General features: G+C 41.1%; 1 protein-coding gene and 1 long non-coding RNA gene across 4 annotated transcripts in view; one reads left to right on the forward strand and one right to left on the reverse strand.

The window, feature by feature from the left end:
- The first annotated feature begins 1,804 nt into the window (after positions 1-1,804).
- Positions 1,805-27,408, forward strand: part of LOC139559349 (diacylglycerol O-acyltransferase 1-like) — a 31,232-nt gene continuing 5,628 nt past the window's right edge. For both annotated transcript variants that reach the window (XM_071375278.1, XM_071375279.1), the window contains exons 1-12: positions 1,805-2,171; positions 3,365-3,452; positions 14,334-14,374; positions 14,536-14,621; positions 14,891-14,943; positions 17,718-17,823; positions 18,029-18,157; positions 19,521-19,595; positions 19,767-19,870; positions 20,020-20,058; positions 20,422-20,463; positions 20,573-20,617. In XM_071375278.1, coding sequence (XP_071231379.1) covers positions 1,945-2,171; positions 3,365-3,452; positions 14,334-14,374; positions 14,536-14,621; positions 14,891-14,943; positions 17,718-17,823; positions 18,029-18,157; positions 19,521-19,595; positions 19,767-19,870; positions 20,020-20,058; positions 20,422-20,463; positions 20,573-20,617 — 1,035 coding nt within the window. In that variant the 5' untranslated portion in view covers positions 1,805-1,944. The remainder of the gene's footprint in view (positions 2,172-3,364; positions 3,453-14,333; positions 14,375-14,535; positions 14,622-14,890; positions 14,944-17,717; positions 17,824-18,028; positions 18,158-19,520; positions 19,596-19,766; positions 19,871-20,019; positions 20,059-20,421; positions 20,464-20,572; positions 20,618-27,408) is intronic.
- LOC139559352 (uncharacterized) lies at positions 9,769-26,412 on the reverse strand. 2 transcript variants are annotated; one of them, XR_011671744.1, is made up of 2 exons: positions 25,673-26,412; positions 9,769-10,036 (listed from the first exon to the last, which is right to left on the reverse strand). It is a non-coding gene; the product is annotated as an uncharacterized lncRNA (long non-coding RNA). The 2 variants fall into 2 exon arrangements; XR_011671745.1 differs by lacking the exon at positions 25,673-26,412 and adding an exon at positions 12,808-13,007.

Here is a 27,408-nt window from a genome sequence, read left to right on the forward strand (position 1 = left end):
CCTTGTTAAAATCCCCAGCTACGATGAATGCACCCTCAGGGTGTGTGGTTTCTAGTTTACATAGAGTCAGATAAAGTTCGCTCAGGGCCATCGATGTGTCTGCTTGGGGGGGAATATATACGGCTGTGATTATAATCGAAGAGAATTCCCTCGGTAGATAATGCGGTCGACATTTGATTGTGAGGAATTCTAAGTAAGGTGCACAGAATGACTTGAGTTCCTGTATGTTGTTATGATCACACCACGTCTCGTTAATCATAAGGCATACCCCCCCGCCCCTCTTCTTACCAGAAAGATGTTTGTTTCTGTCGGCGCGATGCGTGAAGAAACCAGCTGGCTGCACCGACTCCGTTAGCGTCTCTCGAGTGAGCCATGTTTCCGTGAAGCAAAGAACGTTACAGTCTCTGATGTCCTTCTGGAATGCTACCCTTGCTCGGATTTCATCAACCTTGTTGTCAAGAGACTGGACATTGGCGAGTAGTATGCTATGGAGTGGAGCGCGGTGTGCCCTTCTCCGGAGCCTGACCAGAAGACCGCTTCGTTTGCCCCTTTTACGGCATCGTTGTTTAGGGTCGCCGGCTGGGATCAGATCCATTGTACTGGGTGGAAGGCAAAACACAGGATCCGCTTCGGGAGAGTCATATTCCTGGTCGTAATGATAGTGAGTTGACGTTGCTCTTATATTCAGTAGTTCCTCCCGACTGTATGTAATGAAACCTAAGATTACCTGGGGTAACAATGTAAGAAATAACACGTCAAAAAACGAAACACTGCATAGTTTCCTAGGAACGCGAAGCGAGGCGGCCATCTCTGTCGGCGCCGGAAGTATACGTGATGATGATTCTAAAATGTCAATTTGTATATTGCCATTGAAGAATGGCAGGCTATTCTTATGGGGATTATTAATATAGGTAAATCCCATCCACGCTCTGCTCTGGGTCAATCGATAGTCACGTTGCTTTGCTGTTCCACGTAGCATGTATGGCAGCTGACCAGCCGATATGCATTCACAGAGGATTCAAACAGAGATCTGCTACATACTAGTGAAACTATTCTCCTATTCAACTGTCAACTATCTATAAAACGATTCCCAACGTGCAATGTATGAGTACTTTATCTGCTATTTGTTAACAATTGAATACGGATTTAGTTAATTTACCTATATGTCTCTGAGTATTTCCATACCCATTCTCCTGGCTTCCTGTACTTTGCTGGTTTCTTCCCCTTTTTCATAGCCTGTTAAAATGAATAACACATCAACAATGCATATATTGTGATACCGTCACTTGCTGAAGTAAATATAGGTTTATAATCGTTTGTCTAACAACAGAAAATAACAATTACAACGAATTCTCAGTTCGAGTTGTGATCTACCATACAGCTGTTAAATGTATCATCCGCTATTGTCCCAGGAAATCCACTTAACTTGTTTTGAGGAGGAATTTAAAATGTCATGTTATCTGATTGGTGCAAAAGGATTGCAATTTAAAAATATATGCATCTCATTGGCTCATTCACTTTCAATTGGAAATCCATGAAGGTGGGCTCAGTGCACTAGCGCTTGTAACGTTTCACTACTCTTGTCTTCTGGCATGCAAATGAGTTGCCATGTGTGCACTTTGAGGAAAACCAGACTTTGATAAACAATATTCCCCATATTTTATACGCCATTTTTTATAACAAAATTAATGACTAACTCCAAAAGCGTTAAACTGTGCGCCGCGTCACAGCACATCACAGCACCCCCCCCCCCTCCCACCCCCCCCAGCACCGCCTACAAACTATTGCTCCTCCCTCCTCAATCAAAATAATGTTGAGGTTTAAAACTGGGACTGCAGCTTTCTCCTCGACAGCATGTCGGGCTGGACTTTACAGCAGAGGCTCAAGGGAGAAACGTCTAGTTCAATTCTAGCAAGGTACGGTTGAATGCATCACATTTAAAAAATGGGTGACAGAAACGATAGAGTCCCCATGATGACACGCAGAACAAGGAGAACCACCATCTGCGTTACGCCTGCGGGTGCCAATTTTAAACAAGCCAACGGCAGCGCAGGGGAAAAAACTTCAAGCCAACCGAGCCACAGCAGCCGGAAAGTGAAGGAGGAAAAACGGGTGCACGAGCCGGTCACTACACCACGCAAGGAGAGGAGCAAAACCAGCGAAAGATTTAGGTAAGACAAGATGTCTTTAATTTACAGCTGTCACTCATCTTTTGTTAGAATTATATTTTTGTCATTTAGTAGACGCTCTTATCCAGAGAAATGTACAGGAGCAATTGGGGTTTACTGTTTTGTTCAAGGGCACATCGACAGATTTTTCAACTTGGTGGCTTAGGAATTCGAACCAGCAACCTTTTGGTTACTGACCCAATGCTCTTAACCGCAAAGCTACATGCCGCCCTGAAATGTTTGCTAAACTTTAGGTGCAGGCTACTCATAATACAAGCTACAGGTAGGTAGGTACAAGCTACAGGTTCCTCATAATATAGGTCGAAAGGACTAATCTTTCATAGGTTCACTTACTTCATGTATGATGTATGATCTCTTTGCTTACATGTTTGCAAGAAATCTAGGCCAAATGTCCATAGGTTACCTTTGCAGATCAGGTAACTAGTTAAGCTGCAGTACATTTTAAATGTGCTTGACGAGTGCAACTGTGGCTGTACACTTCAGTGATCCTCAACCCTGGGCTTGTTTTGTGTAGGCCTATCACTTCCACTGCGAGGTGTCTTTTGGTTTCGCAATACCAAACAAACCCCCTTTACTCCAGTTTTCACAACCAGTGTCCTTGGCCTTCTGGGAATTTCCAAAGTCCTAACAAAGTTTACTATCCCAAAGTACAAAGTGCAATATCCAGTGTTTTGGGAAATTCAATCTCAGATATAAACCTACTGCCAGGAAATATGATGCAATGAATTCTGAACATTATAATTTCCCCCCTAAAGCAATGTCAATTCTATAATCAACTATATGATCGCCGTAGACCTGTTTTTAGCCTCATTTAAAAAATATTTATATTTTGAGACCATTCGTGATGTCTTCTGCTTCTGCCCCCCCCCATTTTTATGTAACCTTTATTTAACTAGGCAAGTCGGTGAAGAACAAATTCTAAATTACAATGACGGTCTACCCCCCCCCCCCCCCATTGTGTGCCGCCCTATGGGACTCCCAATCACGGCCGAATGTGATACAGCCTGGATTCTAACCAGGGACTGTAGTGACCGCTGCGCCACCCGGTTGCCCGCATATTAGGTTGGAGTAGAGGGTTGCCGCTGTGCACCGTCCAATGAGCAGTTTTTTATTTTTTATTGAACTGAAGTTAATTAGTTGTATCTAATACTGTATCTTTATTACTGTCTCTTCAGCTGCCATGTCCTCCAGGAGTCCCTGCTCAGCTCAGCTAGTGGTTACAGTAACTATAGAGGCATCCTCAACTGGTGTGTGGTCATGCTGGTAGGTGCTAGCCTGACTTATTTTTTTTGTAAGATTTGATCATTAATAATTATACTAAGCTATGTGGATTTGTTTTAAGAAATTCATACCAAGGATAATTTTGATTGAAGTATCAAAAAAATATCAACATTTATAATTTTTCGCCTTACTGCTATAGTGGGCTCGAAGTTTCGTCACAAATCACCTAGCAACCGCACCATGTTGGAAGGCAAGTCAGTCTGTTGGATGGCTGGCTATTTTTTGCTACCACAGGAAACTTCGGGAAGATTGCCTATTTAGTTTTTCTAAGGACCCAGAAAATGGAGGCAGTGGGAGAACCTATTAAAGTAAGTAAATATTTTTTGAAAATTATGTATTGCTAGCTAGCTAGAGTTTGCTACAGAAACTCAGTATGCAGGCTAACTCAAATGAGCTGATAACGTAAAGTTCGCTAGTTAACATTAGCTGGCTATACAGCATGTAAAGTTAGTTAAGTGAATTAAATATCACCAGCTAGCTATCTTGATGTATGTATCGTTGTAACTCCAAATGCATTTGTTGTTAGATACCTAGATAACAGCCATGGAAGAGGGTGAAAGGATTAGTTTGCAGTTCCAGCTGTCAGAAGGGAGAGTAGACTACTCTGGATAGGGAAGGTGACATTGTGAAAATATTCTCCAGTTCCAGTCCCTAGCGAGAAACTGAGGCCAGAGATAAGGTAACATAATATTCAGTGCTGTTTAATTTGAGTATAATGCAGCCTGTTTCCTTTGATGTTTTCTGTCCTCAGATAGAGAGCTGTCAAACCCTGTCTGCAGATGAAGAGGTCCCAAGAGAATAAGGGTACATCCTTGTATACCATGAATTATACTGTATGTGTTAGAGGTCGACCGATTATGATTTTTCGATACCGATAACGATTATTGGAGGACAAAAAAAGCCGATACCGATCAATCGGCCGATTTATAAAAAATATATATATTTTTTAAATATATATATATATATCATACACATTTTTGTAATAATGACAATTGCAACAATACTGAATGAACAATGAACACTTTTATTTTAACTTAATATAATACATAAATACACACACACACAGCTCTGAAGTGACAATGATACTGAAGAGTCTGCTTAGGAGACAAATACTCTCAACTGTTTGAATAAAAATAGAGTTTAAGTTACCAGTGATGAATTTTGAAAACAAAAACTTTCATTTCTATATGCAGGAAATCCTATTTTAATAATGGGCATGGTAAGAATTGACAACCAAAGTGCGAGTCATAATTCCCATGACACCTAGCAAAATCTGAAAAGCGGTTCCTTCATTTATTCCATCGGATATTTTTAGATTCACTTAAAATAAGGTCTGTGTTTCGTGTAGGCTTACATCACCGTGCCAATTTTATAACTGTGTAGATATCCATAGGACAAGGTAACTGATCAATATTGGCTAAATATAAGCGAAGATACATTTTTTTGTAGAGTGGATTTATGAAAATATGTTGACAAACGTTACCTTATCCTAGTGAGATTTACACGGGTATCAAAACGTCGAGGCGGTTTAAGCCTGCACGAAACACAGACCTTATTTGAAGTAGATCAAGACATTCTCTATGGAAGACATGAACGGTAAAATAACGAAGGAACCCCTTTCAAATTCAGCCGCAAGTTATTACAGGAATTATAACGCGTTGACTATTTCTCTCTAAACCATATACCTTTGACTAATCAGGAAACTTTTCACCTCGAAAACAAAACGTTTATTCCGTTCCGTATTTTATCTAACGGGTGGCATCCATGAGTCTAAATATTCCTGTTACATTGCACAACCTTCAATGTTGTCATAATTACATAAGTTCTGGCAAATTAGTTCTCAAAGAGCCAGGCGGCCCAAACTGTTGCATATACCCTGACTCTGCGTGCAATGAACGCAAGAGAAATTACACAATTTCACCTGGTTAATATTGCCTGCTAACCTGGATTTCTTTTAGCTAAATATGCAGGTTTAAAAATATATACTTGTGTATTAATTCTAAGAAAGGCATTGATGTTTATGGTTAAGTACACATTGGAGCAATGACAGTCATTGATTGATTGTTTTTTATAAGATAAGTTTAATGCTAGCTAGCAACTTACCTTAGCTTACTGCATTTGCTAACAGGCAGGCTCCTCGTGGAGTGCAATGCAAGATTGGATCCCCCGAGCTGACAAGGTTAAAAATCTGTCGTTCTGCCCGTTCCTAGGCCGTCATTGAAAATAAGAATGTGTTCTTAACTGACTTGCCTAGTTAAATAAAGGTGTAAAAAAAATCGGCAAATCGGCACCCAAATATACCAATTTCCGATTGTTATGAAAACTTGAAATCGGCCCCGATTTAATCGGTCGACCTCTAGTATGTGTACCTATGTTAGCACATTTTGTGAACAGAAATACAGTTTTAAAGTTACACAACGTATAAACGTATTACAACTGGAGCTGGCCAACCCTGCTGGGTGTGCAGGCTTCTGTTCCAGCTCAGCACTAACACACCTGATTCAATGTATCAAACCTAATTACTTAATAATCGAGTGTGCTATTGCTGGGCTGGAACAGAAGTCTGCTCCCCTGTGGATCAGTGGAGAGAGGTTGGCCACCTCTGGTACTGACTTTTTGTTGTTCACCTGAAATTATGCTTTAGTAATAATAGCCTACTTGTTAATAAAGTGTTTAACCTTTACATATGCGTTAGCTTACTTGTACACTTTGAAATGGTTTAGATTTTTTTAAAGTTAAGTGTTTTAATTGTTAACTTAGTCACTAGTTCATCTTGAATAATAGTTATGTTGATTGATCACAATCCTGCAATAAACAGTGGAAGGCGAATCTCTCATTTGTCTGTTTCTTTGTTGTATTCTCAAATGTATTTTATTTCACCTTTATTTAACCAGGTAGGCAAGTTGAGAACACGTTCTCATTTACAATTGCGACCTGGCCAAGATAAAGCAAAGCAGTTCGACACATACAACAACACAGAGTTACACATTGAGTAAAACAAACATACAGTCAATAATAATATAGTAGAAAAATAAGTCTATATACAATGTGAGGTGAGATAAGGGAGGTAAAGGCAAAAAAAGGCCATGGTGGCGAAGTAAATACAATATAGCAAGTAAAACATTGGAATGGTTGATTTGCAGTGGAAGAATGTGCAAAGTAGAGAGAGAAATAATGGGGTGCAAAGGAGCAAAATAAATAAATAAATACAGTAGGGGGAGAGGTAGTTGTTTGGGCTAAATTATAGATGGGCTATGTACAGGTGCAGTAATCTATGAGCTGCTCTGACAGCTGGTGCTTAAAGCTAGTGAGGGAGATAATTGTTTCAGAGATTTTTGTAATTCGTTCCAGTCATTGGCAGCAGAGAACTGGAAGGAGAGGCGGCCAAAGGAAGAATTGGTTTTGGGGGTGACCAGAGAGATATACCTGCTGGAGCGCGTGCTACAGGTGGGTGCTGCTATGGTGACCAGCGAGCTGAGATAAGGGGGGACTTTACCTGGCAGGGTCTTGTAGATGACCTGGAGCCAGTGGGTTTGGCGACGAGTATGAAGCGAGGGCCAGCCAACGAGTGTACAGGTCGCAGTGGTGGGTAGTATATGGGGCTTTGGTGACAAAACGGATGGCACTGATAGACTGCATCCAATTTATTGAGTAGGGTATTGGAGGCTATTTTGTAAATGACATCACCGAAGTCGAGGATTGGTAGGATGGTCAGTTTTACAAGGGTATGTTTGGCAGCATGAGTGAAGGATGCTTTGTTGCGGAATAGGAAGCCAATTCTAGATTTAACTTTGGATTGGAGATGTTTAATGTGAGTCTGGAAGGAGAGTTCACAGTCTAACCAGACACCTAGGTATTTGTAGTTGTCCACATATTCTAAGTCCGAGCCGTCCAGAGTAGTGATGTTGGACAGGCGGGCAGGTGCAGGCAGCGATCGGTTGAAGAGCATGCATTTAGTTGTACTTGTATTTAAGAGCAATTGGAGGCCACGGAAGGAGAGTTGTATGGCATTGAAGCTCGCCTGGAGGGTTGTTAACACAGTGTCCAAAGAAGGGCCAGAAGTATACAGAATGGTGTCGTCTGCGTAGAGGTGGATCAGAGACTCACCAGCAGCAAGAGCGACATCATTGATGTATACAGAGAAGAGAGTCGGTCCAAGAATTGAACCCTGTGGCACCCCCATAGACTGCCAGAGGGCCGGACAACAGACCCTCCGATTTGACACACTGAACTCTATCAGAGAAGTAGTTGGTGAACCAGGTGAGGCAATCATTTGAGAAACGAAGGCTGTCGAGTCTGCCGATGAGGATGTGGTGATTGACAGAGTCGAAAGCCTTGGCCAGGTCAATGAATACGGCTTAACAGTATTGTTTCTTATCGATGGCGGTTATGATATCGTTTAGGACCTTGAGCGTGGCTGAGGTGCACCCATGACCAGCTTCGAAACCAGATTGCATAGCGGAGAAGGTATAGTGGGATTCGAAATGGTCGGTAATCTGTTTGTTGACTTGGCTTTCGAAGACCTTAGAAAGGCAGGGTAGGATAGATATAGGTCTGTAGCAGTTTGGGTCAAGAGTGTCCCCCCCTTTGAAGAGGGATGACCGCAGCTGCTTTCCAATCTTTGGGTATCTCAGACGACACGAAAGAGAGGTTGAACAGGCTAGTAATAGGGGTAGCAACAATTTCAGTAGATAATCTTAGAAAGAAAGGGTCCAGATTATCTAGCCCGGCTGATTTGTAAGGGTCCAGATTTTGCAGCTCTTTCAGAACATCAGCTGACTGGATTTGGGAGAAGGAGAAATGGGGAAGGCTTGGGCGAGTAGCTGTGGGGGGTGCAGTGCTGTTGACCGGGGTAGGGGTAGCCAGATGGAAAGCATGGCCAGCCGTAGAAAAATGCTTATTGAAATTCTCAATTATAGTGGATTTGTCGGTGGTGACAGTGTTTCCTATCTTCAGTGCAGTGGGCAGCTGGGAGGAGATGTTCTTATTCTCCATGGACTTTACAGTGTCCCAGAACCTTTTTGGGTTTGTTGCAGGAAGCAAATTTCTGCTTGAAAAAGCTAGCCTTGGCTTTTCTAACTGCCTGTGTATATTGGTTTCTAGCTTCCCTGAAAAGTTGCATATCACGGGGGCTGTTTGATGCTAATGCAGAATGCCATAGGATGTTTTTGTGTTGCTTAAGGGCAGTCAGGTCTGGAGAGAACCAAGGGCTATATCTGTTCCTGGTTCTAAATTTCTTGAATGGGGCATGCTTATTTAAGATGGTGAGGAAGGCATTTAAAAAAAATAAATAACCAGGCATCCTCTACTGACGGGATGAGATCAATATCCTTCCAGGATACCCCGGCCAGGTCGATTTAGAAAGGCCTGCTCGCTGAAGTGTTTCAGGGAGCGTTTGACAGTGATGAGTGGAGGTCGTTTGACCGCTGACCCATTACGGATGCAGACAATGAGGCAGTGATCGCTGAGATCTTGGTTGAAAACAGCAGAGGTGTATTTAGAGGGCAAGTTGGTTAGGATGATATCTATGAGGGTGCCCGTGTTTACAGCTTTGGGGTGGTACGTGGTAACAGAAAATTATCTTTCTGTTCAGTCATAAGCTCTCCAATTAGTTTTATTTGATTGTTACAATTTTCAGGATATCAGACATGTGAACCCATTTTGCAGCTGATAATGGCATGCAATGCAGCCATAGGCCTACAGCAGTGATTCCCAACTCCAGTCCTTGAATACCCCAACACATATTTTTGTTGAATCAGGCCCAACACATTTTTGTTGAATCAGGTGTGTTTGTCCTGGGCTACAATAAACTGTACTGTTGGGGTCCTCGAGGACCGGTGTTGGGAACCACTGGCCTACAGTATGATGGCATTAGCCTTATGGGCATTTGCAATGCACCCCTTGACATAGTGCATCTGAAGCAAAGAATAGCTGAGCTCACACATTGTTTACATAATGTTCAGCTATATGTTCTCAATTTTTTTTTAACAATTCCAGTGAACAATGTATATGAGGCGTATCATTATACTGGATGTTGTACATGCCTTGTGCTGACATGAAATTGTTTAGTCCAAATCCAACCCTTGTAATCTAGGTGGTGGAATGTATGGAAGTAAGAGCTTTAATCATACACACAGACACAACTACTACCAAATTCAATGCAAGATACTTTTCTCCCAGAATGTCTGAGTGGCACTTGGAGGTGCTACTATGATAATGACGATGGTTTGCCTAAGACTACCACAATTACATTGTCTATGCAAAATTTGTTTTAAATTGGAAAAGAAAATAGTAGGGCTATAAGAAATACTTTTTATTCAATGGGTCGGAGCAAAGCAGATGACAAAATAGTATTTTTCACATTTGATATGTTCATACGATTTAATAGGGCTCAAATGGCACAACAGAATAATTCAGTCAAAAGCACAGCATATGACAACCAACTGAGGGATGTCTCCTTTTCATATCTGGAAAAGAAGTAGAACCTGATGCTCCTGCAGCACTGCTCATCTTCACAGTGGGAGTCCAGTTGACATGGGTGTATTGATGTAGGTCTGTTGGTGAACCTACAGTAGTACATAAACAAATGAAAAGCACTCCTGATGTTAGAATATCACTTCTTCAGGTTACCTTTACCTTCAAGGCACTTAAGTGTTTGGTGTTTTAATTCATTCAGGTTTTAGTTCCATATAAATATTACATCTATTGCTGGGCTGGGACAACCAATAGTCAACACAACACAGCAGGTTGTCCTATCCCATTGAGGCATTTGTCCTAGGCTGTAATGTCCATACTTTTCCCCTCCTTATGAATAAAGTTCTCAACAAATTATTATTGGGTTATTACATGATAACCACAAGTTTTTTGGGACAATGTTCTCTATGCTTGATGGACATTGTATCATACAATGTGTCTCCTCTTCTCATGGTCACGGCAAGAAGGGATCCAGCTTTTGTGAAATTAACGTAATATTTGACATTTCGTAGCAGATTAGGAGAATTTACGCAGCAGGTTAGGGTTAGGAAAAGGATTAGGGTTAGCTAAAATGCAAAACAAATAAAAGCCAGATCCCTTTTCGGCATAGATTACGAGGTTCTTTTATTGATCTGTTGTCAGTGTCGGTAGATGCTGAAGTGCGACATGGGTGGATTGAGATGCATCCAATGCAATAAAACCGATACTGTATCTCTGGTTTAAACGGACAGATTTTTTATGGGGATGTGTTGATTATGCAAATTATAGAGAATACAGTGACGCTGCTGGCAACTGAGCAGCCATATTGGAGCCATTGATATAAATCTGCATGAACTCACATTGTCCTTTTAGACTCTCGAACTTAGACTGCAATTTGTAGAATATTGAATACTCTTCTGTCAATTACTTCTCTCCTGTCTGAGAAAATCTGTGAAGACTCAACTCTGATCAGCTTTGTGGATGGATGGATAGTTGGTTCTGTCTCAGTAGGCCTACATTCCTTGCTTTCCTGCCAATAGCTACAGTTTTATTGATAGGCAGATATCAGTTTCTCTTGGGCTGTTGTCTACACAGTGAGAATCATGAGTAACCCAATGGTGTGTTAATGTCTTTCAGAGCTGTCTCAATAGCAATGGTAAACATTGTTGACTTATCTTATCCACACTACGCCTGTGCATGGCAAACAAAACAATAATCAGTTTGATAAGAGAACTTTTATCCCTGGCCCTCTTATATTTTCTTATGAGAGAGGAGTTTTATATGAACTATGAAGAGACTTGGACTTTGAATGAGAGCTGAAGCATCTTGGTCATGTCACACAGCTTGCCTCATTCAACTGTAAAGGCTAGCCAAGTCATTCAATCACTCTTTCTCCTTCGTGCTCTTTCACACTCTTTCTTGATCGCGCTCTCGACGTTTTTATAAAAACAAACTTCACTTTATATTATAGCAGTCAAAGAAACGGTCACCACTCCACTCCTCTCTTGGCACTCTGGCAGTTAGTGTTAAAATGCCCACCACAGAGCCTAACGCGTCGTCTTCCTGTACTGAGAGGAGCCTGATAATCTCTCCAGTGTGTCACCTTACAAACGTTGCCTGTTTTTACTAGTACACCTTATCTGGTTCATGTAGCCTACTGGAGGCTGTAGCCTACTGTATGTTGATAAGCACAACCAGGCATGCACAAATGTCCATCAGACAAACTGGAGGTCCATATTACCTAGGTTTAGCCTAATGTAGTCTCTGAAGTTTGATCAATTTAAGTTTGCACTGTTCAGATAGGCATGGTTCAAGTCATTGACATGTTCTGCCAGGTATGCTAGGCTGCTGGCATTGTTTAATGGAGTGGGCAGTAGCCAGAGCATTCATGACTCCTGTCAAGCATTTGATTTGTCAGTTGATGTGTTGCAGTTAATTCTGTCCCCCAGGGTAAGGTCAAATGAGGACTCAGAATTTCTTCTTCCTCTGATGATAAACGTTTCCTGTTCTACTTCAAAAGTGTTAATGGAAGTTTAATGGTATTTTATTTTTCTGGCAGAACATCCAATAATACGTATTTCTAACATGAGAATTTATTAAATTAATATGGACAGAATCTCATGTATTATAACTAAAAATAAACACCCAATTCTTTCTGTTTTGAAGAGACTGCAGGAAAAATCTTGCCGTTGCCTTCAAAGCATCTGAGCGAGAGAAGTTTAATTTCCAAAGCCGGTATTAATCCAGTCTTTGAAACATGATCGCTGTGACATTCAAACAGACACACCCCCATCATATTCCCTGGGAATCATCCCTACATTCTTTGTACCCACTAATGAATGGGTCTGAAACTCAAGTGGAAAGTTGCTGGCTAGAGTATGTGAGCTAGAGAAGCGGTGTAACTGTTGCACGGAGTACCCTCTGTAGCTATCTTTTACATTGCTGGCTCACCAAGGATATTCTTCGGTCACTGTGATGCCCAGCCAGTTCGAAAGGGTTGGTTCCTCTGCACGTGCTGCTTAATGTAGGCCTGACCAGAGCTGCCTATTTCAATAAAGGGCTCTGGCGCTAGGCAATATCTACAGTATGTAGACTGTTTCAATGGACCATAAATATTGCAGTTTCTGTATCTTACAGGTCATGCGTGTTAGGCTAGGTAGCCTTTGGCTACATGCATAATTGATGCTAAGCTATGTTGGTGTGCTTTAGGTTGATATTCTGAAGGGGCTTTAACATACAGGTAACCCACAGCTATCATTATTGTTTGGGAGAAATTTGAGTAATTTAGCAGTTCAATTAATATTTATTATTTATATGTTGCTCCTCAAATTGAACAAGCCCTTCTGAATAATGTAGTAAAGAAGTTGCTGCTGCAGAAACGAACCTTGTAATGAAGCAGTCGGTCTGGTATGCTGCTTGTAGGTTGACTCATGCCTTTTCTTTTTTTAACATGGCAACAACAGCATGTCTATTTTCGGTTTGGAAATCAAAAGGGTCTGCACGACTCCACTATCCAGGGCCAAGGTTTCGGGAACAGGGTTTGCTCTCTGTGTTGTCTCTGTGTGTGACTGTCAGCTTCAGATGAAAGTGACACCACCAGTGAGTGACCGCTGTGATATAGTCTATGGATAGCCTGCTAACATTTTAGCTTCAGTGAAACAATGTGAGCTATTGCAAGATCAGTATGGTTTCACAAGGCTAGTCTATGGACCTGATTTTGTAAACAGCTCAGGGATGGGGCTAGAGAAATGTAACCACTCTCAAATTCATAGACCAGACAATAGATGCAAGGACTGACCATCCATGAAATCAAATGTATAGTTTTAACCATGTTTTGAGGCTATACGGTGTTGGTTTACAATTACATTCTTTACAAACAATAGAGTAAAACAAATGTATATTTTTAGTTCAGCTGTCATACCTCATCAGAACCAAGTTCCAGACTCATAAGTTATATTCTTCAAGAATCAATGGGTATAGAAATTAATTATACAGTATAAGTTCCAAAAGGGGAATATAAATCAGATTAAACCTTTTAATGGAAGTGCTAGCTAGCCTGTGTGTAGCCTAACCAATCTGAAGACCGATAACAGCTACAACATTGCATGGTGAGAAACACAAGGACGATTAGCCTAGATATTTCACCTCGATTGATCCCACATCTCATCCAGTTTGTTTTTGCTGTAATACAGAAGCAAGCTATGAACAATACTGTGTCATGTGCCGCTGCCTGTTGTGGGTTGGTCCCCAGGGTTAGGTTATCTGTTGCCAGAATGGATGATTGTTCTTATCAGCCTTTATAGCATTGAGATTAGCATTTAAACTGCCGGGCCTCTCTTTACCCTCCCCTTACTAAGCCAATGGGCAGGCGTTTTCACTGCAACATTCCAAAGTGTGGAGCGCCAAGGATCAGGGGTTATTCTTGGAAAAAGGGATATTTTGAAATGGAGTTCATCTCTTAAATTGTAAGTTGTTTGGCAAAGGTAAGTGTTTTGGAAACCTTAATCTGCTCTCTGATACTATGTGAAATCAGAATGTCTTACCTGCATGTGACTCAAGGAGGATTATAAAGTCACTTTTTGCCGGCCCCCCCTCTTAACCGCTTATAACATTATTTTTGTGATATTGAAAGTCAAACAAATGTGTGTTAAATTGATTCAGGAAAATTCGAGGACAAAGGGGGGTATGACTTTTTTAAATTTTTTAATTGCAGAAATATATTTGAATTTACAATTCACATGCAGTCAAAATGACTGCCTCGGCACTTGTAGTGTATGGCTCACATCAACATGTGGCGGAAGACTGACCTGTGACCAGTCTGTCTGTTGGTAATGAATGATCACTGGTCAGTCTTCTCCATGTTTGTATGAATTTTGTTTACTTCTGATTGCAAAATCTCTGCTGTTGCAGGTCTTGTGCAATGCACGCCTTTTCCTGGAGAATCTAATAAAGTAAGTAGCTGCAGCTTTAAATAACTATAACACTTAGGCAGTCAACTTCAATATGATCATTTGTTAATCACTTCTGTCACGACTGCCGATCCTTTAATTTTGACCACAGCTTCTTTTGTAAAAATAGTAACCATCAATATCTTCTTTCCCTCCTCTGATAGATATGGGATACTGGTGGACCCCATCCAAGTGGTTTCACTGTTCTTAAAAGACCCATATAGCTGGCCTGCATCTTGCCTTATCATTGGTATGTAGACTAAACCGCTCTCCTCTTTGGCATGCTAGCCTTACTATTGTGATTGATTGTTGTACATCTTCCCAAATCTATTTATTTTAATGTCTTATTGTCTGGTTTTGGTTGCTTAGCAACACAAGTCATTATACCAACTAAAATATCATCAACTGTTTTCCCACCAAGTGGGGGCTAATTTTCTTATTTTGGAATCAATATTGTAGGAATATTACACGGCTGTCTTTTGTGGAGTACCCGGCTCTAATGTGTTTATTTTTCCTCAGTTTCGAACGTGTTCATAATGGCAGCTTTGTATACGGAGCGGAGGCTATCAGTGGTGAGTGTCATGCCATAATGTCTGGGACTAATGTGAAGGATGTGCTGTGAAATCTCACTAATCTCTCTGTTGCTTGTGAACAAGTATTTCAAATGCCTGTTAGGTAGAGATCTGTTAAATAGGTTTTGTCAAGCATTCCCCCCCCTAATAAAAACCAATGTGGCTTTTTTAGCTGTGTGTGTGTGTAAATGCAACATGTAAAATGTTGGTTTCATGAGCTGAAATAAAACATCCCAGAAATGTTCTATATACACAAAAAGCTTATTTCTCTAATTTTGTGCACAAATTTGTTTACATCCCTGTTTGTGAGCATTTCTCCTTTGCCAAGGTAATCCATCCACCTGACCGGTGTGGCAGAAGCTGATTTTGAACCGCATGACTACTGCACAGGTCCACCTTGTGCTGGGGACAAAAAGGCCACTCTAAAATGTGCAGTTTTGTCACACAACACAATGCCACAGATGTCTGAAGTTGAGGAAGCATGCAATTGGCATGCTGACTGCAGGAATGTCCAACAGAGCTACTGCCACAGAATTTAATGTTAATTTTTCTACCATAAGCTGCCTCCAATGTCGTTAAAAAAAAAAGAATTTGGCAGTATATCCAACCATCTCAGAACCACAGACCACGTGTAACCAAGCCAGACCAGGACCTCTACATCTGGCTTCTTCACCTGCGGGATAATCTGAGACCAGCCACCCGGACAGCTGATGAAACTGAGGAGTATTTCTGTCTGTAATGAAGCCCGCTTGTGGGGGAAAATGTACTCTGATTGGCTGGGCCTGGCTTATTCAGGGGCTAGGCCTATGTCTTCCCAGGCCCACCTATGGCTGCCTCCCTGACAAGTGAAGTGAAATCCATAAATTAGGGCCTAATGAATGTATTATTGACTGTTTTCCTTATATGAAATGTAACTCAGTAAAATTGTTAGTGGTTGCGTTTTTATATTTTTGTTCAGTATATGTACAGTGCATTCAAAGTATTCAGACCCCCTTTTCCACATTTTGTTACGTTACAGCCTTATTCTACAATGGATTACATTTTGTTTTTCCCCTTATCAATCTATACACAATACCCCATAATGACAAAGCAAAAACTGGTTTTTAGAAATTTGTGCAAATGTAACTATCACATTTGCATAAGTATTCAGACCTTTACTCAGTACTTTGTTGAAGCACCTTTTGATAGCGATTACAGCCTCGAGTATGACACTACAAGCTTGGCACACCTGTATTTGGGGAATTTCTTCCATTCTCTGCAGATCCTGTCAAGCTCTGTCAGGTTGGATGGGGAGTGTCGCTGCACAGCTATTTTCAGGTCTCGCCAGAGATGTTAGATAGGGTTCGGGCTCTGGCTGGGCCACTCAAGGACATTCAGAGACTTGTCCCAAAGCCATGCCTGTGTTGTCTTGACTGTGTGCTTAGGGTTGTTGTCTTTTGAAGCAAAGGTTAACAGTCTGAGGTCCTGAGCGCTCTGGAGCAGGATTTCATTAAGGATCTCTCTGTACTTTGTTCCGTTCATCTTTCCCTCAATCCTGACTAGTCTCCCAGTCCCTGCCACTGACAAACATCCCCACAACATAATGCTGCCGCCACTATGCTTCACCGTAGGGATGGTGCCAGGTTTCCTCCAGACATGACGCTTGGCATTCAGGCCAAGGAGTTCAATATTGGTTTCATCAGACCAGAGAATCTTGTTTCTCATGGTCGGAGTCCTTTTTAGGTGCCTTTTGGCAAACACCAAGCAGGCTGTCATGTGCCTTTTTAGGAGTGGAGTGGCTTCCATCTGGCCACTCTACAATAAAGGCCTGATTGGTGGAGTGCTGCAGAGATGGTTGTCCTTCTGGAAGGTTCTCCCATCTCCACAGAGGAACTCTGGAGCTCTGTCAGAGTGACCATCAGGTTCTTGGTCACCTCCCTGACCAAAACCCTTCTCCCCCGATTGCTCAGTTTGGCCGGGTGGCCAGCTCTAGGAAGAGTCTCTAGGTAGTTCCACACTTCTTCCATATAAGAATAATAGAGGCCACTGTGTTCTTGGGGACCTTCAATGCTGCAGAAATGTTTTGGTACCCTTCCCCCTGATCTGTGCCTCGACACAATCCTGTCTCGGAGCTCTACGGACAATTCCTTTGACCTCATGGCTTGGTTTTTGATATGACATGCACTGTCAACTGTGGGACCTTATATAGACAGGAGTGTGCCTTTCCAAATCATGTCCAATCAATTGAATTTACCACAGGTGGACTCCAAGTTGTAGAAACATCTCAAGGATGTTCAAAGGAAACAGGATGCACCTGAGCTCAATTTCGAGTCTTATAGGATCTGAATACTTAGGTAAATAAGGTATTTCAAAAAATATATATATATATAAATTTGCTAATTTCTGAACCCGTTTTCACTTTAAGTATGGGGTGTTGTGTGTAGATTGAGGATTTTAAAATAATAATTTTAGAATAAGGCTGTAATGTAACTAAATGTGAAAGTCAAGGGGTCTGAATGCACTGTATGTGTGGAGTGAGTCAGTCCCACTCCTTGTTGTATTTTCCCCTCATATTTATTAGATAGGACAGTGACTGACATGAAAGGAAGGAGAGGGTTTGCTAGAATAGCAGTGGGTTGTATTCGAAACCACACTCACACAGGTACATGTATTCTGGAGGCATCAGTTTAGACTACTAGACCACCCCAGGCCCATAAATTATTATACTGTATGTAGTAATTCTGTGCCCAGAGCACTGTGTTAACAATGTTTTTTTAATTTCTGTTGCTCTGCAGGGCACCATCTCAGAGACTACCGGAACATTCCTTTACTTGGTCAATCTGACCACCCTCCTCTTTTTCCCATCAGCCACTGTGCTCACGCTGACCTCCATTACCCCAGGTGAGATGGCCTGATCATGATCTCACACACACACACGCTTACACTGCATGGCCATATAAATAGGCCTAATGTTTATCTGTGAGTAACAGTATATTTACTCCTTGACCTTATCAAAAATACTAAATACCCCTCAGAGGATTTGTCCACTTCTAAAATAGTGTTGTAGTATTGTAAAGCTTGATAATATCTATTTTGTCTTGTGCAGTGGGTGGAGCCTTTGCCCTGTGTGTGTATACCATCCTCTTCATGAAGTTGTACTCGTATAAGGATGTGAACATGTGGTGCAGAGAGATTAGGCATACCAAAGCCCGCACCCTGACCCGCTCCCATTCATGTGAGTACTCCTGACCAGGTGTCCCTTCACACTTCTGTTTGTGTGCCTGCGTGCATAATCGAATGAGGAAAGTACAAATGGCAAATAGTACAAACAAAGTATACTGAACAAAAATATAAACACAATATGTAAAGTGTTGGTTTCATGAGCTGAAATAAAAGATCCATATTTAGAAGAAGCTTTTCTCTCATTCTGTGCACAAATTTGTTTACATCCCTGTTAGTGAGCATTTCTCCATTGCCAAGATAATCCATCCACCTGACAGTTGTGGCATATCAAGAAGCTGATCATTACACAGGTCCACCTTGTGCTGGGTACAATAAAAGGCCACTCTAAAATGTGCAGTTTTGTCACACAACACAATGCCACAGATGTCTGAAGTTTTGAGGGGGCGTGCTGACTGCAGGAATGTCCACCAGAGCTGTTGCCAGAGAATTGAATATTAATTTCTCTACCATAAGCTGCCCCCAATGTAATTTTATCAAATTTGGCAGTACTTCCAGCCGGTCACACAACCATATACCATATGTAACCACACCAGCCCAGGACCTCCACATCCGGCTTCTTCACCTGCGGGATCGTCTGAGACCAGCCACCCGGGCAGCTTATGAAACTGTGGGTTTGCACAACCAAAGAATAGCTCCACAAACTGTCAGAAACCGTCTCAGGAAAATTCACCTGCGTGCTCGTCGTCTTCACCAGGTTCTTTAACTGCAGCCTCATGAATTTATTTCAATTGACAGATTTTCCTTATGAACTGTAATTCAGTAAAATCTTTGAAATTGTTGCATGTTGTGATTTTAAAAAAAATATATATATATTTCTGTTCAGTGTATCAATGGCAGCAACTACAATAAAGTGCTAAGGCTGCCATCTTTGTACACATTTGATATTTTCTCCAGTGCTGGTGTAATAATGTCAACTGGTTAGCATCTCCAAATTAGCATGTTGACACACACACACACACACACAGAGCTATGGGTCTTCTCGCCATTTGCGCGCCCTCAGTAACACAGATGCTGCCCGAGATCTGATTGGCTGTCCTAATTACTCTGACCTCCCCAAAAATGCGCGTGAGGCGAAATATACGGGTATTTAATGAGCTGTATGACCCATTGCTGTATGAGTAACTTCTGTGACCTGTCTTTGGCTGGGCTGTTTACTGCGAAAAGCTTTCAGCGTTTTAAAAATGTATCTTTTGCCCACTGAATAAATACGAACACATGATTAAATGCACCCTCGTGCGGCAATGTCCCACTTTCTGAAACGTTACTGTGCTGCCATCTCCATCTACTGGTTGTTCAGAAGTACTGCTGTCAGAAATAATCTGTCTTGTACATCCACATATTTTGTGTACCCATAGGTCCATCAGTCGCCCAGTCAAATGGGTCAGCTGTACACGCTCATGTGTCCTACCCTGGGAATCTCACACACAGAGGTCAGAACAGAAAGAGATATTGAACATAACTGAGCATGAATAGTAGCGGTTTACAATTAAATTCAATTAAATCCATACAGATTATACATTTCTGCATACAAAATTCTTATTTCAAAAGATGTACAATGAATGAATTTAATGTGTTTTATTTTTACTGTCCACCCTCCATAGATATATATTACTTTGTGTTTGCCCCAACTCTCTGCTATGAGCTGAACTTCCCCCGGTCACCACGGATACGCAAGAGCTTCCTGCTCAGGAGACTCTTTGAGATGGTGAGGTCAAAGATCACATAAGGAAAACAGAGAGACCTGGGAATGTGCAATTTGCATGCATCCTAAATAATATACGCTACTGTCATGACAACATACTGTATATGTAAATGAATTTTAAAATCTAAAAAGTGATCTGAAATCTTTTCCAGCTGTTCTTCATACAGTTACTGATTGGATTGGTACAACAGGTATGTTCATTATTAATATCTTGGTTAGTATTTGGTTTATTTTCACTCATCAAACGAGTACATTTTGATTAATGGGTGGCTTTATTATCAAGTAACAAGATAGTCTGAAATGACGTTGCAAGAGCAGCAGCAGCGATATTGCGATGCAAGACTTCGCTCTCACACAGTAACAGTATGTGCATGGGTTCGCTTCACGCTCTTACGTGGTAGCCACGGGACCAAAACAGAAGTTGAGCCTCACGCTCCAACTATTAGTTGTTGCGGATATTGACCCACTATACTTTTTACTTTGTACATCTGCATCATATCGCTGGGTCTACCTTAACCATGTCTCACAAAAACCTTTAACCATGTTTCTTTCAGTGGATGGTGCCGACTATTCAGAACTCCATGAAACCATTCCAGGTAAATATTAACGTCTTCCGTCTGTTAGACTTTTGTCTATTGGACTTCTCCATTTCTCTGTGCTTAAGGGTGACTTTGTTTCATTTATCCCCCCTCCCCCCCATGACAGGATATGGACTTTTCCAGAATGATAGAGCGCATGCTGAAACTGGCTGTGAGTGCAAATAAAGACATTACCTAAACCCATGTCTCCATACAAACCTAACACTTAATCCGTTTAATTTCTATCATGTTTCACATTTGTCATATTTTCCCATTGAAAAGATGTTTCACATTTGTCATATTTTCCCATTGAAAAGATATGTTGGTTCACCATACATACCTCATGAGCCATTTTCCCAAACAAAGCCAAGTCCAGGACTGAAAATACTTTCTCAATATACACTGAGTGTACAAAACATTAGGAACACCTGCTCTTTCCATTATACTGACCAGGTGAAGGCTATGATCCCTTATTGATGTCACATGTTAAACCCACTTCAATCAGTGTAGATGAAGGGGAGGAGATAGGTTAAAAAAGGATCTTGAGACATGAGGTGTTCTAATTCTCCTACTAACCACACTAAACGTACTATTTGTGACTTGAATTGAGTATATTGTATGCTTATTGGTCATAGTATGGATAGAGTTAGTATGCCAGAAGTTTCCGGATGTCGTACTAAATTCTCCTAAATATGAAGGCAGCATTTCAAACACAAGACACACCCTCTCCCCTCAGCCCTCAAATTAAGTGGACACTTCTTCTGATGACGTTTGACGAGTATACACTTGCAGGGCAAGGGGCGAGGGAGGCAGGAAGGATTTTTATTTTTTGGGACCGCCCTTGCCCGGAAATTTGTCACTCGGTCATCCCGCAATGGTTGTTTTCAGCCACCGGTAGCTTGTGGGTGCTTTTAAATGCACTACTGTCAATTATGATTGCATGTCTACTTATATTAATTATATAATTATTAATATACGCCAACTGTATGAGCTAACTAACATTAGCCTGCCTAGCTGGAACATCTGAAGAAAAATGTTTTGTTTATACAATTTCCAAAAGCTAACCAAACAAAAACATTACTTTTATGAAGTGTTTGTGCCGTCATGTGCATTAATACCACAATTTCTAACTTATTTAGATTCGTTTTTACTTATACTTGTAAGTTAACTTTTCCTTCAGAAGTAGCTAGGCAGACTAACGTTATTTATCTAATTAATTTGCTAGCTATCATACAGTAGGCGTATATTAATAGTTAATACTTTTTTTTGTTTCACCTTTATTTAACCAGGTAAGCTAGTTGAGAACAAGTTCTCATTTACAACTGCGACCTGGCCAAGATAAAGCAAAGCAGTGCGACACAAACAACAACACAGTTACACATAGAATAAACAAGCGTACAGTCAATAACACAATAGGGGGGGGAAAGAAAGTCTATATACAGTGTGTGCAAATGGTGTGAAGAGGTAAGGCAATAAATAGGCCATAGTAGCGAAGTAATTACAGTTTAGCAAATTTAACACTGGAGTGATAGATGAGCAGATGCAAGTAGAAATACTGGTGTGCAAAAGAGCAGAAAAGTAAATAAAAACAATATGGGGATGAGGTAGGTAGATTGGGTGGGCTATTTACAGCTGCAGCGATCGGTTAGCTGCTCAGATATCTGATGTTTAAAGTTAGAGAAGGAGATATGTCTCCAGCAAAAATATATATATATACAGTGGGGAGAACAAGTATTTGATACACTGCCGATTTTGCAGGTTTTCCTACTTACAAAGCATGTAGAGGTCTGTAATTTTTATCATAGGTACACTTCAACTGTGAGAGATGGAATCTAAAACAAAAATCCAGAAAATCACATTGTATGATTTTTAAGTAATTAATTAGCCTTTTATTGCATATAAGGGGCTTTGGTGACGAGACGGATGGCACTGTGATAGACTGCATCCAGTTTGCTGAGTAGAGTGTTGGAAGCTATTTTGTAAATTACATCGCCGAAGTCGAGGATCGGTAGGATGGTCAGTTTTACGAGGGTATGTTCGGCGACGTGAGTGAAGGAGGCTTTGTTGCGAAATAGGAAGCCGATTCTAGATTTAATTTTGGATTGGAGATGTTTAATGTGAGTCTGGAAGGAGAGTTTATAGTCTAACCAGACACCCAGGTATTTGTAGTTGTCCACATATTCTAAGTCAGAACCGTCCAGAGTAGTGATGCTAGGGTGCGGGCAGCGAACGGTTGAAAACATGCATTTGTTTTTACTAGCGTTTTAAGAGCAGTTGGAGGCCACGGAAGGAGTGTTGTATGGCATTGAAGCTCGTTTGGAGGTTAGTTAACACAGTGTCCAAAGAAGGGCCAGGCTTATACAGAATGGCGTCGTCTGCGTAGAGGTGGATCAGGGAATCACCCGCAACAAGAGCGACATCGTTGATATATACAGAGAAGAGTCAGCCCGAGAATTGAACCCTGTGGTAAGTATAAGAATGTGTATGTATAAATATAAGTAGACATGCAATCATAATTGACTGTAGAGCACTCAGAAGCTACTGGTGCCTGAAAACACTTTTATCACGAGATTGACAAATTTCCAGTCAAGGGCTGTCCATTTAACATGAATTCCTTCCTCCCTCCCCCGCCCCTGCCCCTTGCACTGCTAGTGTAAACTCGTCATGACACGTCATCAGAAGTGTCCACTTAATTTGAGGGCTGAGGGTGTCGTTAAGTGTTTGGAATGCAGCCAAGGTTTTACTTTTGGCAGACTTTTCTTAGCGGATGTACAATCGGAATTTAATTATGGGGGGGGTTTCAGGCCCCAAAGTTAACATTGTACACAGGCAAACTCGATCAAATACAACGGCTGAGGGGCTTATGTTGCGAACTTCCCTTGCTTGGCTAATCGTTTGGACTAACGACCATCGCGGGGATTCCCCAAGGGCATAAGGCGAGGTAAGTAGACGAGGGTGTGTCTATTTTGAGTTTGAGACGTTACCACTATTTGCTCTTAGGGCCCATAATGCAGTTCTTCAGAAAATGGGCGTGGTTTTACGTTTTCAGAGTTGATGACAATTGCGGAAAATATGCGGCTAAAGTCCGATGATCGGACACATTCATTGCTTCAACTATGACAAATGTTAAGAAAATGCTGAGCAATGTAATGACTTTCCGAATAAGATACGTTACACGTTATGTTGGGTGACAACGTGTTAGTAGCTAAGCTATCCTTACGAACTGCAAAGCATTTCAGCAGTATTTGTATTTATTTTGGATCCCCATCAGTCTGTTCCTGGAGACCGGCAAAATTAAGGCAGTATGTACCGGTATGTTAGCTAGTTACCTAACGTTAATTGGCTACTAATAAATCTAACTTGCCAGGCAGTATATTAACTATCTAACTATAGTATTGTAATGAAACAGCCAGGGAGCAGGTCTCGAATCCTCGACCTTCTAGCCCGAGGTCCGCCGCGCTATCGACTGTGCCGCAAAAGCATGCTCGTGCGGCAGTCGATTTCCGCGCTTATAAACCCAGGGTCGTTACACAATCTACCCACCCAAAGTTTGACTTGATTATTCAGATAATTCTTAGCTAAGTGGTATAGTTGTGCGTTTCAATGGGCATTGTTAATTCTGGTGACGGATGGCACTGTGTTATTCAGATAATTATTCAGAATTATTCAGATAATTCTGGTGTGCTCTGAATGCTCCAAGAGCGAAACGCTCGCACCAGCTGATTGCTCTGGATTTACGAGCGCACTCTGGCACTCCAGATTGAATTTACAAACAGACCCGAAATCGTAAATTGTTTAGCTAGACATTTGTTGTGCTACCAAGAGGTTGCATTGCAACAGCAACTTTCCGTAGACATGCGAAGCTCTAGTAAGCTCAACTGAAACGATAGTTTGTTTACAGTATACTAAAATGAATTAATAGTAAGTAGTGTGTATATACTCATTAAGTATGTAGTATACAGTAGAGGTCGACCGATTATGATTTTTCAATGCCGAGTCCGATTATTGGAGGACAAAAAAAAGCCGATACCGATTAATCGGCCGATTTTATTTAAAAAAAAAAAAATAATAATAATAAAAATATATATATCATACACACACCTTTTTGTAATAATGACAATTGCAACAATACTGAATGAACAATGAACACTTAACTTAATATAATACATAAATACACACACGCACACAGCTCTGAAGTGACAATGATACTGAAGAGTCTGCTTAGGAGACAAATACTCTCAACTGTTTGAATAAAAATAGAGTTTAAGTTACCAGTGATGAATTTTGAAAACAAAAACTTTAATTTCTATATGCAGGAAATCCTATTTTAATAATGGGCATGGTAAGAATTGACAACCAAAGTGCGAGTCATAATTCCCATGACACCTAGCAAAATCTGAAAAGCGGTTCCTTCATTTATTCCATAGGATATTTTTAGATTCACTTAAAATAAGGTCTGTGTTTCGTGTAGGCTTACATCACCGTGCCAATTTTATAACTGTGTAGATATCCATAGGACAAGGTAACTGATCAATATTGGCTAAATATAAGCGAAGATACATTTTTTTGTAGAGTGGATTTATGAAAATATGTTGACAAACGTTACCTTATCCTAGTGAGATTTACACGGGTATCAAAACGTCGAGGCGGTTTAAGCCTGCACGAAACACAGACCTTATTTGAAGTAGATCATGACATTCTCTATGGAAGACATGAACGGTAAAATAACGAAGGAACCCCTTTCAAATTCAGCCGCAAGTTATTACAGGAATTATAACGCGTTGACTATTTCTCTCTAAACCATATACCTTTGACTAATCAGGAAACTTTTCACCTCGAAAACAAAACGTTTATTCCGTTCCGTATTTTATCTAACGGGTGGCAACCATGAGTCTAAATATTCCTGTTACATTGCACAACCTTCAATGTTGTCATAATTACATAAGTTCTGGCAAATTAGTTCTCAAAGAGCCAGGCGGCCCAAACTGTTGCATATACCCTGACTCTGCGTGCAATGAACGCAAGAGAAATTACACAATTTCACCTGGTTAATATTGCCTGCTAACCTGGATTTCTTTTAGCTAAATATGCAGGTTTAAAAATATATACTTGTGTATTGATTTTAAGAAAGGCATTGATGTTTATGGTTAAGTACACATTGGAGCAATGACAGTCATTGATTGATTGTTTTTTTATAAGATAAGTTTAATGCTAGCTAGCAACTTACCTTAGCTTACTGCATTTGCTAACAGGCAGGCTCCTCGTGGAGTGCAATGTAATCAATGCAAGATTGGATCCCCCGAGCTGACAAGGTTAAAAATCTGTCGTTCTGCCTGTTCCTAGGCCGTCATAGAAAATAAGAATGTGTTCTTAACTGACTTGCCTAGTTAAATAAAGATTGAATAAAGGTGTAAAAAATATAAATAATAATAATCGGCAAATCGGCGCCCAAAAATACCGATTTCTGATTGTTATGAAAACTTGAAATCGGCCTGATTTAATCGGTCGACCTCTAGTACACAGTATGGGTATTCGAACACAGCTATTGAAAGAGATTTGCGTCTGTTCATATCTGGCATCAGGACAAAATGTGATTCAGAGTCCCCGAATATATTGTAGCGACCCGCACAGACAGCTGTGTGTTATGTGTTAGGCTAGGAGGTGGTTGTGTTGTACTGACCAGAACCCGGTGTTCGCGGGGTCCGACATGTCAATCAACCTGCTATCTGCCAATCACGGGAATGCCTGGAATGTTCTGATGCCGGGCATCCTGGTGGTTGGCGGAGTGGCGTGGAGGGGGGTTGGGCAGGGGGGTGGAGCATTGGAAGTTAAGACCAGGTTCAGCCTTTGTTCTCTCTCTCTTACGTCTGGGCTTCACAAGAGAAGGTCACGATTGGCTTGTGGGTTATCTGTCATCTATTTGGCGTGTGCTACGGCCCAAACAGTAGCCTGTGTAAAGTTGGTTTAATAAACAGTCAATTCGCAAACTCAAGCCTCTGTCTGGACAATTGTTCATTTATGATCTAGTCAGGTCATTACAATATTTTAAGTATTTTAATTAAACTCAAACTTATAAATGGTAAATGCAATTTTCGTATATACGGGTTCGCTGTTTCACCGCGCAGGATGAACAGAGAACTGTGGAATGTACTCACATAGTAGTTTTTATACTATGACAATTTTATTCTCAACGTGTCCAGTTGGCCTATCACAGTAGAGGCTGGGCTTGGTTTAGACTTTGCCCCCCTTTGCTGGCCCTTTGTCCAAGCCCCTTGGCGCGTTCCTTTGTCCACATCTGGTTGTTGGGTAGAGCACCTCCGTCCTGTGTCCCCCATGCTTCTTCACTCAAACAATTCCTAATATGGTACTGAACAGTCTCTTCACCATCCTGGTTGGCCCAGAGTGATGCACCCCTCCCCTCTCCAGACTGTCCACAGCTTTTATGGCCTGTGGTGGTCAGTTCTTGCACCTACACACCCACACCCCTCTGTATAGTTTGTGTATGTGTGTAACAAAACAATATTCCTCTTCAACCAATATGCTAACAGGCTATTATGCTTAAACATAAATCCTAACACTATGGATTGTGTATGTGTGCCATTCGGAGAGTGAATGGGCAAGACAAACAATTTCAGTGCCTTTGAATGGGGTAGGGTAATAGTATCCAGGTGCACTGGTTTGAGTGTGTCAAGAACTGCAACGCTGCTGGTGGTATTTTACGCTGAACAGCTTCCTATGTGCAACTCAATATTAGGAAGGTGTTCCTAATGTTGTTGTTTTTTACACTATGTACAGCATGTGTATATACTGCATCAGAAGTGTTTCTTAGTCCAAGACCAGGCTTAATTTGTGTTTCGGAAACTGGCCCTATAACTAAAGATGTAGAGATTGCATTTGGAAAGTATTCAGACTCCTTCACTTTTCCCACATTTTGTTACAGCCTTATTCTAAAATGATTAAATA

Source organism: Salvelinus alpinus, chromosome 29 (assembly GCF_045679555.1).
Source record: "Salvelinus alpinus chromosome 29, SLU_Salpinus.1, whole genome shotgun sequence".
In the NCBI taxonomy this organism is placed as follows: Eukaryota; Metazoa; Chordata; class Actinopteri; order Salmoniformes; family Salmonidae; genus Salvelinus; species Salvelinus alpinus.